Source organism: Ochotona princeps, chromosome 2 (genome assembly GCF_030435755.1).
Source record: "Ochotona princeps isolate mOchPri1 chromosome 2, mOchPri1.hap1, whole genome shotgun sequence".
Lineage (NCBI taxonomy): Eukaryota > Metazoa > Chordata > Mammalia > Lagomorpha > Ochotonidae > Ochotona > Ochotona princeps.
In genome coordinates, this window is record NC_080833.1 from 61,624,926 (window position 1) to 61,642,401 (window position 17,476).

General features: G+C 34.4%; 1 protein-coding gene across 3 annotated transcripts in view; it reads left to right on the plus strand.

Annotated features, from left to right (window-relative positions):
* The first annotated feature begins 12,137 nt into the window (after nt 1–12,137).
* TNNI3K (TNNI3 interacting kinase) overlaps nt 12,138–17,476 on the plus strand; it is a 281,015-nt gene continuing 275,676 nt past the window's right edge. For all 3 annotated transcript variants that reach the window (XR_009244475.1, XM_058658087.1, XM_058658095.1), the window contains exons 1-2: nt 12,138–12,258; nt 12,846–12,954. Coding sequence is in view for 2 of the 3 variants with exons in the window: in XM_058658087.1 (XP_058514070.1) it covers nt 12,219–12,258; nt 12,846–12,954 (149 nt within the window). In the remaining variant the exon portion in view is untranslated. The remainder of the gene's footprint in view (nt 12,259–12,845; nt 12,955–17,476) is intronic.

The following is a 17,476-nucleotide window of genomic DNA, read 5'->3' on the forward strand; positions in this document are numbered from 1 at the left end:
GTGTTCAAGGCGAGGACTTTAGCCGCTATGCCACGCCACCGGGCCCCATAAATCATTTTTTATGGGAAGTTTTCAAAAACAACTTCAGAAAATTGATTTTTTAATGTTTGATTAAATTTTCAGTTATCATGGTTTTGTGGCATGTTAGTTTATTTATACAATAAATATTTATTAATTTTAAAGTATTTTCCTAATCATAATTCTAGAATTTTCATCTTTAGGGCTTTAGTTCCTTTAAAGTTCTAACAGTTTATTGATAATTCTTTCTTCAAATGTAGATCAGTTTTGAGAAACTAATAAAATGACATTATTTTCAGAGTAGTTTAATAATAATTTAGACCTTTTTAAAATTTACTTTAGAACAAAAAAGCAAAAAGAAGGTTTCTGTCTACTGGTTCATACCCTGAAAGTCTGTTACAGCCAGTTTGGGCCAAGTTGAAAGCCAGGAGAAAAGTACTCCATCTAGGACTTCACATAGTTGGTAGCAACCCAGTTATTTAAGCTGTGACCATTACATACTAGAGTCTGCATTAGCAAAAGCGAGAATCCAGAATTGAAGCTGGGTATCAAACCCCACTGTATAGAACCAGGCATGTTAGTCAGCATCTTAACGCTAGGCTAAGGTGACTAGCCTGAAGAAATGCTTTTGTAGAAAATAATGCATAACTGACAAACTCAGATTTAAATCATTGTTTGAATCATACACAATGTTATGATTTTTAAAGTTAGATAACTAGATATTCTGAGTGCTACAGTCCATGCAAGAAACTAGCATTTCATTTGTTGATTTTGTGAAAAGGAAGCAAAAACATACTCATTGTATCCTGTACACTTACCATCTTTGTATATGGTAAATTTTCCATGAAGTTTCATTCTACAAGCCAAAAGCACATACTATTTAGTTATCTGTGCAGAATGTAATGCAAATAATTGAGATTCTGTGGTGATGATTTAATTTTACTATGTACATTACATTCAGTTTTTTCCACTAACCCTTTTAACAGCACTGTTAAATTGCCAGATGGACTGATTCGTCAGCAGTCCGTCCACTTGACAAAGCTGAGAGACAGTAATTGGCCAAAAGAGAGAGAAAAACAAAAGAGCAGAGCAGATAATACACAGATGAGAAACAGTTTCAAGAAAATGAGAATTAGCAAGAATCCCAATTCATGCATTCCTGTTTCAGTATTAACACAAATATCTTCATATCAAAATCTAACAATTATCTAGAGACAGAGTTGTCAGAGTTTCATGTTAAATTAGCATGAACAAATTGGAGCAAGAGCTGATCTGTGCTACTTTTATTTATGCATTAACTTGTCAATATAAAAATAATTGGTAAACCAAAAGTGACTTGACTAACCCTCAGATGTAAAGTATTTGTATGTGTTTGTTTTTTCAAAAATCTTACAAGGAGAAAATTAAAAATACATAGTAGTTATTTAACATCTATTGTTTTAATTGCAGAACTTTCAGAGAATGTTAGTCATTAAGTGAACACTGATTTTGCATAAAGTGCCATCATTTATATCAATTGCTGTTGTGATCCATTAAGAACATAACAAAACCAACAAAATACAACACAGTGGTTCCTTTTTTTCACTTAAGATTTTACATGTACAGGAAGTATCTCTTAGGTACACTGAATTATAAATATTCCTATTTAACAATCTTTCATATACATGCAAATGGACAAGTGAAATGCTGAGGTGTCGTCATATTTTTGTAGTCAAGTTCTTCTGATACACTGCCAGTTCAGAGTTTTTGATACCCACGTTTCCATCCAGTTACATCTTCTGTGCGATCAAAAGTAGTATGAGGTTGGCATTGTGTAGCAGGTAAAGCTGTGACACAGGTTTGAGTCCTGGCTTCCCCACTTGTGATCCAGCTCTGTGCTACAGACCTGAAAACGGCCCAAGTACATGGGCCTCTACACCCACGTTAGATACAGAAGTTCCAGGCTTCTGGCTGCAGCCTGGCCCACTAGGGCCATGCAGTCTATTTGGAGAGTAAATCAGATGCAAAATTTCTTTGTCTCTCCACCTGTTCTCCTCCTACTTCTCACCTCTCTACCTTTCTCTAATTCTGCTTTTCAAATAAACAAATATTAAAAACCGTTAACTTATAAGGTTGCATTTCCAGAGAGTGTCTTACTATAATACTGTCCAAATTTCAAGTTTTGGTGCTGATACTGTTTGAATAAACTGTTTTGTTTTTGCCTCAGTTGAAACACATGTTTGTAGTATATAGGTGACATCTATTCAAAGTCAGAAGGAGGTTCCAACAAATGAATGACAATAATATGTAAGTGTGAAAATTATGGATCAGAAGTGGCTTGTCTGAGGCTGTGTATGTGTTTGTGAATTTTCAAAATTGAGAAAATGTGGCAGCTATTTAAAGAGTTTTCAGAGGATGTTAGATTTGCTATCTGCCAATTATTCAATACTTTATTTCACCTTAGTTTTAATTATACCACGCAGATTGGGTAGAATCTGGTATCTGTAAATGTTACCTGAATTATCAGTGTATTGAAATGTATTGCTACTTATGTAGTACTATACATGTATCTGCAATAATAACTAACTCAGTTAAAGCTGGTGCAACTAAAACCAAGTTTACATATGAGAAAATAATAGCCACATATCTTGATAACTGGATAGTAGCTGCTTAAAAATTCTATCAAATTTAAGATTATATTTTCATAAATACTGAAATTTGGAGAAATGCTAGTTAGGAAATTATTTTTAAGTGTTTTCTAAAATTTTAATAGCAAAAGAAAAATCAAATTCAAAGAGTGAGTGGAAGGTGCAGGTTCATATTGTCAAGAGGAAGATTTTTTTAAGCCTTTTTTTTTTTTTTTTTTACTTGAGAAGCAGAGTTACAGAGAGAACAGTAGAGTCAGAGAGCTAGAGAATTTTCCATCTTATGGTTTACTTCCCAAGTGGCCACAAGGACCAGAGCTGAGCTGGCCTGAAACTGGGGCTGTCTTCAAGACTGAGCTTCTCTAGCCTACCAGGATCCCTCGTCAGCTTGCCCATAGTGAGCATATCTACACTAATAATTCATCAGAAAACATTTTTCGGGGCCCGGCACAGTGGCCTAGCTGTTAAAGTCCTCGCCTTGAATGTTCCGGGATCCCATATGGGTGCTGGTTCTAGTCCCAGCGGTTCCGCTTCCCTTCCAGCTCTCTGCTTGTGGCCTTGGAAAGCAGTCAAGGATGGCCCAAAGCCTTGGGGCCCTGCATCAGCATGGGAGACCTTGATGAAGCTCCTGGCTCCCGGCTTCTGGCTTCCGGTCAGCACACTGCGGCTGTTATGGTCACTTGGGGAATAAATCATCTGACGGAAGAGCTTCCTCTCTGTCTCACCTCTCTGCAAATAAATCAATTAATTAATTAAAAAAAACCAACAAGTTCAGATTCCTTCTCATAAAATGAAACCTTACCAAATTAATCTAAACAATTCAGGAATGACAAAAAGAGGATGTGTTTTGTTTTGTTAGTTTTGGGGTGTGTGTGTGTGTGTGTGTGTGTGTGTGTGTGTGATGGCAATAATAGTCCCAGTATTTGGAAACCAAATGACAAAGTTGACTTTGATGTATGGCAAGTAATACAATCGGAAAGCAAAAAATAAAAATCCATTGTCTCTTCAAAGATTACTTCCTAATGAAAAATATAAAGGAAAATGGTGATTCATATGACATCTTTATTTTACCATAAATAAAGCATACTGACACTTGAAATAAAGAAAAATGGGGCACAACTTTGCTTACACATGAATAGTTATGCCTTTTGTCTTTAAAATAATGTTCAACATCTTCTATGCTAAAAATTACCTTTATCATGCAGGTGGCTTTTTTCCTGACATGCAAATAGCACTACATCAAATATTGTTATACTAGTCTGATTTAAAGAAGTAAAAAATACATATTTTATATAGGAAATTGCACAGTGCAGCTTTTTCTTTGATTGTTTTTAGTAGAAAAATAACAACAATCTAAATACCTACAGGAATGTATATTTTATAGCCTATGAGACATTAGCTATTATAATAGAAAATTCCAATAAATAAAAGAAATTACTAAGAGTAAAGCACAGCAGATAATAACTGGACTGTTAGCTTTATTACTGACTCCAACATAGACTTATTTTGATCTTCATTGAAACAAAAGTTCAGATACATGAACACCAAGGATCACTGAGATATGGGACTCCTAAATAATTTAATAAAATTTGCTAGAAAGAAAGCAAGAAGCATCTCAAATGGATAAAAATGTGCTATGTATTTAATTGTGATACTAGGGAAATTTAAAGGAGTTTTTAAAAGGAATATTTAGAGAATATTGAAATTACAACAAATATAGCTTATACTCCATTTCTTCATTCTCAAGAGAAGTTTTCTTTATGTGGATCTTCTTTAGTGACAGTAAGTTAGATATCAAACATCGAACATTAGATTTCATGCGTAATCTTATTGACTTGCGATACACCACACTTTTATGTGCGTCTTACAATGGTTCTTCTGTTTAGGAGCAGTCATTTGGCCTAGCACATAAGATGCCCACATCCTGCACCTGAATACCTTGGTTTGATTTCTGAATTCAACTTCTGCTGGTGCAGACACTGCAAAAGCAGTGGTTTTAACCAAACTTAGTGGATTCTTTCCACCTACTCAAAATGCAGGGATTATTATTATTATCATTGTTATTTTTTTTTTAAGATTTATTTTTTTTTCAAAGTCAGGTATACAGAGAGGAGGAGAGACAGAGAGGAAAGATCTTCCATCCAATGGTTCACTCTCCAAGCAGTTGCAATGGCTGGACCTGCGCCAATCTGAAGCCAGAGCCAGGAGCTTCTTCTGGGTCTCCCATGCTGGTGCAGAGTCCCAAAGCTTTGGGCCATCCTCAACTGCTTTCCCAGGCCACAAGCAGGGACCTGGATGGAAAGAGTTGCCTCTGGGATTAGAACCGGCACTCATATGGGATATAGGAGAGTTCAAGGTGAGGACTTCAGCAGCGACGCTATCACGCCAGGCCCTATCATTGTTATTCTGATGATGATTGCTTAAACCACTAACTGTCTTCAAGGTAGCATGAAGTCATGTGTAATTCACACATTACTCTCACTCAAAGAACACTGTCTTTCGGTACTGCATCACTGCTCAGGGCCTTCTCTTCTAGTAACAGAGGTTTGCTTAGCTCTCTTGATTTCACATTTTTTCTCTCTTGAAACTCTTTATCTTTCCTGTTCCTAATTTTCACCATTGCTGCCTCTATGTAATCTCACTGTCATTTGGTATTTATGACTTTCTCTAATTTAGCCTCATCAATTTTTAGTCTCAAAATATTCAAGATGAAATTTAAATTACATTGGTCCCATCAGTTTTCTCTAATTTGTTTTACTGTGTAGAGCAATAATAAGGGTTTTAATGAACATCATCTTAATAATTTCTCTGAATCCTCTGAAGTGATGTAATGATCTAAATTGTGTCCAAGTTCTCCATTTATCACCTTCTAGAGATTAGTTATTTCTTTTCCCTGAGACCAAGATTTTAAAAGCTTTACAAGCAGCAAGACCTATTTCACTTCATGTCAAATTCCAAGAATTCTTTTGTAGTCATTCCAATGTAACCCTTTCCTCTTAACTTACACAGCGTGTGCTTTTGTGCCAATCACTCGACAAGCATCAAAGCTACTTTGTAGAATAAATCAGATTTTAAAGTATCAAATTAATTTACAAACTTTATGAGCAAAGACTATTGTATCTTGCAGAAAATCTCTGTCCTAATCAAATTCCTAGGGTTTGTTTCCTTTATCCTAATTCGAGGGCCTATCCCCAGCATATTGTGATACTGATGAATATGTTCTAGTAAATGTGGCTTAAAGCAAAGTTTTATCTATTTAATTCAATGTTAGAATTACAGAGAGAGAGGAGACAGAGAGATGTCTTCCATCTACCGGGTCACTCTCCAGATGGCTCACAGTGCATGGAACTGGGCCAGGACAAATCCATGGGCTTTATTCTGGTCTCCCATGTGGCTTGCAGGAAATCCAGCACTTGTTTCATGTACCATTGTGTTTTCTTGGGCATTAGCAGGGAGCTAGATAAGAAATGGAGTTGCTCAGACTCAAATGAGTGTCCAGATATGATGTTGACTCACTATGGCACAACACTGGCCCAATAATGATAGTAGTTTGTAAAATTCTTGGAAAAGTATATTTCTTTTAATTATTCCTAGAGTCCCAGAAACTTTGTTTAGATGATTAATGCTGCTAATCCTAAATAATGCAAAAAATATCTCAAGGAAGGATGAGTGTTTTGAGTGATGATGCATAAAGTAATTAAAAATTGAGTTATCCTTGGGTAGATCTCCAAAATGTTATGTCTGGTCTCCAGAATTGATAATGGCTTCATTTACATTTCCTTCACCTCACTTTCAGATCTCAGAAATATTTCTCTTACTGAAATGGTTAATTCCTTTCAATTCAGATGATTCAGTCCAGTTCAGTTTGCTTCTCTATGGTTTCTGCCAGGCATTATACTAAGCTGTTTTGAATTCAGAGTTCAAGTTGCCAGTAGACTAGAAAGTGAGATGAAATTATTGATGCTCAGTTCTGTGTTAGGTGCTTTAAAGGAAGTAAAAACCACATTCAAAGAGATATAAAGAGCAGAACTTAAAATGTTTTAATATGTACTATCTATTATTAAGTTTTATATGTAATATACTTCATATACATATATGTATGTATTAAATCTTATTTATACAGCATGTATGTGTCAGTAATATATACACAGGAATGTATGTTTATAAAACTTTTAGTACATACTTGCGAAATCTAAAATACGTAAGCACATGTAATCATCCTTACGAATATTACAGAAGGTAGCCCTGCTGAATCAATCAAGATAATTTGGCAAATCAGTACATATCCAAGATCTGCAGAAAAAAAGTATGTGGAATAGCTCATAGAAAGGAATGTGATATTTGGAGGATGCATAGATAGCTATTGTGGTTAGTTAATATGTTAAATAAATAACAACAAGATAGGAATATCTTCAACTCTCAAGGTGTATGAAAGTTTTAAAAAGATGGCGGGGGCTGGATCTGTAGCATAGTAAGTAAAGCTGCCTCCTGTGGCATTGGCATTCCACAGGGACACCAGTTCAGAAGATCTCCAAAGTCCTCAGTGCTATGCACCCATGTTGTAAGAGCCACATGAGCCTCCCTGCTCCTGGCTTCAGACTGCTGTAGCTCTAGCCATTACAGCCATTTGGGGAGTGAACCATTAGGTGGAAGATGTCTCTTACTATTCCTCCTTCTCTCTCTGTTACTTTGCCTTTCAAATCAATCGATCAAAAAAAAAAAAAGAAAAAACAAAAAAAAAAAGGAAGATGACATGCATAGCAATAGGGAAAATCACAATGTGGTAGTCAGCATTTCTCTCTCTCTAATATGCCTCACACAACTTCCAAAACTTCGTATTCCTTTAAAAAAGGCTCTATCATTTCTCCTCTGAATTCACACATGTAGCAGAGAAATCTGTGACATAATTTCATGCAACAGTTTTTCCAATGAGACATAGACCTCAACGTAGAAACTTCTGCCAAAAAGATAGGAAATAATATTTTATTACAAACCTAAGTAAATAACTGAACACAAGACTTGGAATTTAAATATGCTATGCCATGCTCTAACACACCTATGCATCAGTAACATTCAAGTTAGAAATGATCTTGCATTGGAGCTCAGGAGGGATGGTCGTGAACACTTCATTTTTTGCTATTAGAAAAGATTCACGGAACAGATATAGGTGCTTGTAACACCTCTGGGTATGTAATTTCTTCTACTTTATAGTGTTTATGATAACTTTTTGTTCAAATTTTTTAGATTGAGCTTAAGTTAATCAATTCTTTTCTATTAGGGTGAATTTCAGGTGATCACAATTATGGCATCAAGAGAAAAAGTAGGATAATAGAATGGGAACAGCCAGGAGATGATCAAACTAGTTTGGTTCAGTAATTAAGACTCCTCAAAATGGTGACATCTTAAATGAATCCTGACAGAGGGAAATGGTGTTCCAGGAGACAATAGCAGAGGAAATTACTCTCCATACTACCAGACTGGGAAGGTACAAGTTAGCCTTATTTCCAAATGCAGTGGTAACTTCAAAAATTGATTTTTCGTAAAAATGAGCCATCTTGGAATTTAGAATTGTAGTTTATACTTAATTATCTAAATTAGATAAGAGTAAAGTTGTAAGAAAATCATGTGTAACTTTTTTCCCAAACTTTAATTAAAAGTGAAAATCTTTTTACATACTTAGATTCTAAGCTTAAATTTTACATAGAAAGAATAAGTTATTGTAATCCAGTAAAATAAGATATAAATCTATTATAATATATGTGCTATAGAGGCATGGAAATTTGTTATCCAATATATGCCTGGCATTAAGAAAGCACTAAAACATTACTTACTTTAGCAAGTTCCCTAAATATTTGGCTTTAGAGACAAGTCTCTGCAAGAAGAAGTTGGGATTCCAGGCAGCACTACCAAAGTTGCACCTTTCTACTTTGTGTTGAATCACTCAACTAAATGTATTGATCTATACTGGATTACTGAGTGACTTTTTAAAATTCTCAACAATGTCATATTAAGTAATGGTATTTTTTATTCAGTCAAAACTAAATGTATAAAATTTCAGCCATGAATGGAACCAATTTGTAAAGCTAAAGTGTGAAATGGAAGTAGCATATAATCAAATGAAAGTTGAATCTGATTGTGTTCTGAGATATAAACAGAGAGGAGATCATGAAACTTTGAACATATAAAAATCTAATGCTGCTTCTGTCACTGTTACAGAGGCTGGTAGAGAAGCAGAAAGAACACAACAGGGCATGCTAACCAGGAGCACTACACTGTTCTGAGTTTAATAGAGTACTCGCAACAAAAGTAATGTAAAACACTGTTGGTCAAACAGTTTACTGAGGCTGTCTCTGCAGGGAGGGAGGAAGCCAAGAAGTGGTCATATACAATCAATAAGTTTTCAATGGTCACACATAAACTCACAGATGCGATGCTTTGACACCGTTCTTTTGTTTTATAGCCTTTAACATCTGAAAAATAAGCCAACATGGAATTCCTCCAAAATTAATGGATTTAATTGATTACTCAGTCTTAGGGTTACTTGAGCAGATCCAACAGCTTATAATTTTCAACAGCACAGGAGCTGCACAAACCAACAGGAAAATAATCATTAGTTCAGAAAGGATTCCTACCAAAACCTGTCCATCTAATTTAGCTACATAATAGTTGCATGGTATGGATTACCTAACAACCACATGTTATGTGACCTCACAATCTGAATCCTTAAATAGTTTGTCTGATCTACATAAAATGAGGCGTTTTTTTTTTTTTCTCACTTCATCAACAGGCACTGGCAGAAAATTGGGAAATAAAAAGAACTAACTCATTTTAAGTAGAACAGATTATTTTTGTTCCCAACATCCCATTTTTATTTGTTTTATTAATTAATTTCAGGAATTGTATTTGTAGTAAAGTAGTTATTAATTAACCCATAATTACAGCACAATGTAGTTTTTTGCTTGTTTTTCTGTTTCTCAACTAACTCTTGGAGAAGAATGACGAATCAAGGAAGAATAAGGGCAACCTAATTCAGGAAATGAGTATTTTTCTGACATTGCAAAAGAATAAATCTTGGTTGAAATATCGCCTTATAGATGCACATTTTATTGTTGATAATGTATGCCTCTGTCATCACACACATTCTGTATTTTAACTAGTTGTTTAATTTTTATCCTTGACTCCCATATGCTCTTTAGAGAATATGGTGTATTATTATATGCTGGTTGAGTAGATAGATTAATCAGTTGATCAATGAGGAATTGAGTTGATAACTAAAAATATTCAAATGACTTCATGAAAGACAATTTTTTTAATGTTTTTTTAAAGTTCTTTATTTTATGACACAGTTTAACAGGCAGTGGCATTTCCCCTCCTTCCCTTCCACCCCCACCTTTGTTCTCCTCGCCACTATTTTAGTACATGAAAGACAATTTTAACCAGTAACAGTTCTTGTCTTCAGTTTGTTCAGATTCTTCAATAAACTTCACTTCCCACTCACTCAACAGCAAAGTAAGATTAAGATCTTTGCATTTGACATTGTACTATAAATCAAATAGCAATATTATTTTCTCTCTTTTTAATGTATTCTCATAGAGATGCTGGAAGCACCTGTTCAAATGACTGCTATTCCTTTCTTGACACTTGCTTTCATTAGGATGTATTCTCAAGTCCTACTCATTTTTGAAAAATGAACTAAATATTATGTCACCAATGTTCATATTCATGATGGTGGTTTATAATTTCAACTAATATATAGTAAATGTAGGTATTTTAGGAGATATCTTAGGGTAAATGTAGCTATTTAGGGGAAAAGAAAGAGAACTGCTTGGGAGTAAACAATGTTACAAACATTAGCTTAAATTACTTAGATAAATTTATAAACAATAGTTGTAGGCATGATATATAATGCTCAATTTCTCTTTTATATCACTTTGTTTCAATAAAAATTGTTTATGCCTGTTAAGGGAATAAATTAAAAACTAAATATAGCCAAATTTCTAGTTCTTATTTCTCATGTTTAAAGCAACACTTTTCTCAATTATTTGTCAACAAATGCAATACATCAAAAATAAACAAGGATATGTTGGTAAGAACTCACATACAACAACAGAGTGCTCTAAATTTTAAGTATATATGAAGTTACACTTCCAAATACAGTAAGATTTGTTATATGTACACTGGTTTTATTTCACATTATACCTTTTCTTTATAATTCCTGTTTTGGAACTATGAAAGCAGAGGAGGTATCAAGGTCATTTATGTCTTTTTCCTTTGAAACATATTTTTGAATATTTATGAAGAAATCAGTATAACATGTAAATAGCAGATGCATAAGTGTAGGTTAGGATAAGTACATCATAATAAACTCAAAATTAAATGAATTCAGGAATGTAACTAGGGTCATTGGATTAGTAGGAGAACCTATATGTATGTGTATAGAAGTGGTATAATAAATCACTTGAAAAATGGAGGTATTAATGATTGAGTCAGGAAATCAGCAAAATATGAAGTTTAGTCAAAAAGAGAATACTTATTAAATCTATCCTGACATTTAATTATCTAAAGGTCCTTTAGCTTCTTAATTCCACATAAGAGAAGACATACAGAGAATAAAGAGCAATGGAGGAAATTGTTTCCAGTTCATATTGTGCCTTATTTATAATTTGTCACAAAAATAGAAGTCATCCAGATGCACTTTCAGGAGCTGATACTGTGGCACAGATGTTATGACATAACGAGGCCACCCACATCCCACATATGCAATTAGGTTGTTGGAAATTTAAAGCCTAGAAAGAAGAGGGTACTACCAAGAATCTGTAGTTAATACAAGGTAGAAATGAGCAATTTCTACAGAAATTGGTAGGGCTGGAAAAAGCTCTTGGATCCTGGATTCAGAATAATCTCAGCTTCAGCCATTAAGGCTATTTGGGGAGTGAGGGATAGTTCTCTTTTTTCAAATAAACAAATATAAATAACAATTGCCTCGCAGTACGAGTCTATGCTGAGAAGTCTTTTCTACAAACATTCACAGCTTTTTCATAGGCAAATTTTCAGTCATTTCTGTTGATTATCTAACAGAAATGAATTTCCATTTTTTATATATATTGGCAATTGTATTGACTAATCACTCTTTGCCTGCTTCTATTTGCCCATATTACATAAAGTATTATGATTAAGGAGAAAATGACCCTGAAAAATGATCTAGGTAGTTCTAATAGCTCTTTTTGAATCTCAGATGAACCTGAACAGCATTCTAGCTTTATCTATGAATTAAATGGCCCATAAAGGTATGTATGGGTAGATAATCAACTGATGGAAGCAAATAATTCTACTGAAACATTTCCTATTTATTTTTAATACAGCTCCTTTAAACAGACTAATTAATTCCCTTTATGGTTTCACACTTGAAAGCATGCAGCATTTTGTTCTTTGTCATTCTTGCATGACATTCCATTTGGCAGTTGGTTTATTTTTAGCCAGACAATCAACATACTTCTCAACTGGACTGTCACTAACTTGAACTTGGAATTCAGTAAGTTGAAGAACTGCACTGTAGAAAAGAAGCAACTACTGCAAATGGGAAATTATAAATCAAGACCAGCTCAAACTTGTACTGGTAATTATTCCTACTTCTTTAAATGTAACATGATGAATTTATAGTCTCAGGTTACTTACAAACCATTAGAACATGTATTCACCTGTATACAGAGGATAAGAGTGACAGTTTTAGAAAGAAGATTAGAACCCAGGTTGCTGTCTTTCTGAACAATATTTTACAGAATGTCTAACATTTCTCATAAAATACTATTTCAGTTTTGTTACATAATACTATAGAATATTTCTCAGTACTAGTAAATACTGAGATTTTAGAATTATATCTTAAATATCTAGTACTCAAAAACTCTAACAACCAAAAATTACTGTGATTAAAATGCAAAAAATCAAGTTAAATAAATCAAAAATATTGTTTTATGTAAATATATTATCCAATGCAAAATGGGTTCTTAGTTACTATGATTAAATATGATTGTGTTTCAAATCTTAGCATCTGCAATTTAACCCACCATCAGTAATCTAAGTATTATAGAATAATGGCAAAATACAGAATAGAAAATGGACATTTAATTACTTGTATGCTATAATCTGTGTATACAACTCACAAAACACAGGTATAAATAATTTCCATTAATTTTTCCTTGTTAGATGAATGGAAGAAGAAAGTCAGTGAATCTTACGTTATCATAATAGAAAGATTAGAAGAAGACTTACAAATCAAGGAAAATGAGCTTACAGAACTAAGGCATATATTTAGGTAAGTTGTCTGAGTTCTTTTTTAAAAATATATAAGTGATTTAGTTCTGTGGTTGCTAGACATATAATAATCAAAATAAGTCCATATTCATACAGATACAGACATGTTTTAAAAGTTAAAATGTCAGGTTATCACTTGACTACTCAGATAGCTATCACAATGCAAGTATCTCACTTTCTTCATAAACAACTTGCATTTTCCTCAAAGAAGCTTACAAAGAAAGAAACATAAGTACTAGCCCTTTATTGCAGGTTATTGCTGATGTAAAAAATCTTTTGTTTGGTTAGATCATTCTTATAAGCCATGCCAACAACAAACAGCAAGACTCTCTCCCCAATCCATAGTAACACATTGGGAACACCATTCTTTTACAACTACTAGGAGAAGCCCAATTTTGACAAACCTTTGGTCTCTTACTGTTAAATGACTATCTCTTAATAGAGGTCATTCTACCTCCTCAACAATAATATAACACCTTATGAGATTTGCTTCAGGCTTGATATGATTTCGTTCCATGATGACAAGAGATAAATAATCTGGGACAAAGTCACAACCTTAGAAGACACATAACGCTCAGAAAACAAGGGGCACAATATTTTGGAGGAATTCAATATGACACTGAGAAACTAGCAGGACTCCGTGCCTGACTGAAACAAAATTTCATGTACGCCAATTAGCCAAGTTTGCCTTCAACTTTTTGACTCATATGATAAACTTCATTTTACTTGAAAAGAAATTTAAATCAATGACTACATTATATACTGTTTATAAAATTTCAGATAGAGTAAGCATATACATTTTGCATAGCTAAATTAAATGTATAATTTAATTTACATTAAGCCTTTATGATTATTCAACAATGTTTGAAAAACAAGCAGTTGTTTCTTTTTTTTTTTCTTTCTATTGTATGGCCCAAAGTGATGACCTGACACTGGCAAGCTTGATGAGATTCTTCTGACTTCTGCAAATGGTATTATACTCATATGTAAGAAAACATCTGAAATTCCTGAGGAAATATATGTGAATTATACTTTCATAAATGAGATTTCTGCAACTATATTTATTTTGTTGAAAAAGAGACACAAGCATAAAGTTAATCATAAACCCCAAATGTTTTTTTATAGGCTGAGAGAAATGAAATTACATTGAAGATTTTCTTCTGTTTCATAGTCAGTGATTCATATATTTGTTATTATATTTTAATTTAGTGAGCATTGTGAATATATGTCAAAACAGAATGATTCACTTGAGATATGTTTTTTCCCTATTTCACATCAAAAACTCCTAGTTTTTTTGACAGTTCCTTCTATAATTTATTTTTCCTATATTACCATTATATATAATGAATGAGGCATTTTTGCTAATTAGTATTAGGAATGAAGGGCAGAGATTAGTGTGAGGCAGAGTACTTTCCAGAACTTGCTGAGTGTCATCCATATTAAGGTGTTTTTCTAGATGTATTAAATATAAAACAGTATTTAATCTCCCCCATTGTCCAGTGTGGTGGCTAATAATAAGATCAGTGGATGATAGACTAGAGATTAAAGACAAGTCAATATGATTTGTCAGGATTATGGCATCTTGAAATGCTGAAAAGTGATCTGTAGGAAATCTGACTTCCTTGACCTCTCCCTAATATATTGTGCATCTTGATTCGGGAGTTCACAATATGGTTTATGGGAAGAGTAGCATATGTAAAACAGAATTCACAGAGCATAGACTATGTAGATACAGCTGCTAAGCAGAAAGAAAAGAACAATAGTTTTCAGGTGAAGAGGGATTATTCTCTACATTTATTCATCTTTTTTGGAAACGTGTTCTAGATAAAAGGCAGGTAAGTGAATGCAAGAATAGATGAGTACCATGGAAACTTACACGAAAACAAGGAAAAGCAATGGCCATGCTGTCTAAATTGAAAACTGCCACAGCAGCTATTTGCAAAATGATATTAATTTAATGCTGAATAAAGAGCCAATGCATATTAGATATTGAATAATTTGAGGTTTCCATAATCATGATTATTTGGATCAATAGAGACAGCACAGAAGGCATAAGACATTTTTATGGAGTACTACTTAGAGTGGTTTGTCAAAAGTTAGGAAATGAGAAAGCATAAAATTTTTTCTACAGAGAAGATGATTTAAACTTAAAAATATAGAATGTTGGAATTCAGTTTGCTATCAAAATCTGAAATATAAGTACGGCTTTTTAGATATTGTGATCGAAATTGATTAAAGGAACTTTGAAGTTGGAGTATTAGAGATTCATCAAAATGGTTGTCAAATTTCCTGAGACTTTGTGGAATAGGAAGCCTTGTGCTGAATGAAACCACTAAGGAAGACACAGAAATGTCCTAGAAGGCAAAAGTGATAAATATGAAGCTGATGTGAGGATTGTCAAAGTCTGGAATCTGGTTTCTTCAAAGGTTAATGATTCTGTGTTCAGGTAGCCTGCAGTACTTGCTAAATTTTCAGAATCCATGGCTCCACCCCACATTAAATGAATCAGAATCCCTGAGGAAGATTTCCGGAAACAAGAATTGGTAACAAGTTCCCCAGGTAGTACTTACATATAATAAAAATGGTACTTCAGCTGAAGTTTGAAAACTACACTTCTGGAAAGATACCCAAATTGCACCGAGAGCTCTCTGCCTGAGATGTTATTGAAGGGATGAGAGACGTGAGAACAGAAGAGCAACTGCTCTGAGCTTCAGAGAGCCAAGAGAGCACCAGGGAGAGCACTCAGCTTTGCCTGACTCCATCACGGCAGAGCATTAGCTGGAGGAAAGTCAAGTATTTCTAGGGCAGAATTCTGAAAATTTTATTTTCTTTCAAATAAAACAAAAGATGATAAGTTATGATATAATGTGTTGAGAATATAAATTTCTTACTCACTGTCTTGTCCAAAAAAATTTCAGAATACTTGGGAAGATAAAAAACAATTTTATATAAAACCACATTTGGATATCAAGGGAATTTTAAGTTCTAAAATAAATGTGGAATCACTTTATTCCTCATACTTAATCATGTTTTATGTAATGTAAACAGTGCTTCTATGATGGACAACTGTGTTACACTACCTGTAACCAGCCTTTCTCTTAACAGGAAGATAGTAAGTAAACCATGTACAACGTCCATTAACTCCAAAGTTAGAACTGGAGGATCATCAGTGTAAATAAAATGTTACTGTTTTTACATTTGCATCAACTGAGAAATTTCTTTATAGCATCCCTTGCAGATGCTAATTCCGTTTATTAGAAGAGATTTTTCCGATACACATTGCACACATGCTCTGCCAGCACAAATACATAAACTTCCTGGCATAAATTTTATGTATGGCATAATAAACAACAATATAGTGCTAATCTTCTTTCAGATAAAAACTAAGCTATGTTCTGCTTATGTAAATATAAAGCAGCTTTATAGTGAGTAGTTGAGGTGGAGAAGGAGAGAAAAGGAAATGGAATGTGCCTTAATATTCTACTGTCAAGTTATGCTTACTCCTAACTTCAAGAATTTTTTTCCAGTTGTTTTTTTTGTTTTGTTTTGTTTTGACAATCTTCACATAGTTAATTAGGGCACAAAGGTTCAAGAGTTATAGGAAAGTGGGTAAGTCTATTATTTCCACATTGTTTTTTTCTTGTATGTGTGGTAAAGGGGGAGATGGAGAAGCCCCACTCAGTTTCCCACCCATCCCAGGTCCCCGAGGGTCTTGCTCAAGTGGTTTTGATAGTTCAACAGTTATGAATTGCTGCCAATCTTTCCATTCCAAGCATGATGAGGTCGCTGCAGAATCCACTGTTTCACATAGTCTAACTTAGAGTCTCTGTTTGCCCAGTTTTTCGCTGCCAACATATGGCTGGGGTGGTTGGTTGATTTGTTCTGTCCTCTGTTGTGATGCCAGGTATCCTCTGCAGGTTCTGACAGACCGCCATATCCTCCATGTGCAGCTGGTTATGCTCTCCATTTACTAGAGGAAAGACAAAGATGCAAAAAGTGCTGTTACATGGATATAAGTGATATGCAGCTATAGCAGGAAGGAGCCATATCCAGACCAGAACGCAGCCCCCGCTCCAGCAATGGAAGGGAGAAAAGGAGGGATGAAGGGGAATAGAAGGAATCAGGAAAGCCAGGAGTAATGCATTAAAATCCCACTTTGGGGATTATTTTCTGCTTTCTGCTACATCTGCATGTTATATATATCCATATAACAGCACTTCCTACATTGTGTTATCTTCATCTTTCTACATGTTTATCTTTCCTCTAGTAAATGGAGCTTCTTTTTTTAAAGGTATTTTAAAATGTAAAAAGCAGAGTGACGGAGACAGGAGAAAGAGAGAGAGAGAGAGAGAAAGAGAAAACACACACACAGAGGTGAGAGTTGCTGAAGGGAGAGAGCCCCTCCATATTCTGGATTACCCCCCAAGTGACACAGATAGCCAGGTCTGGGCAAGACCAAACCTGGGAGCCTGGAACTACATCCTGATATCCCATGTGGTTGACAGATACTCACATAACGGGGC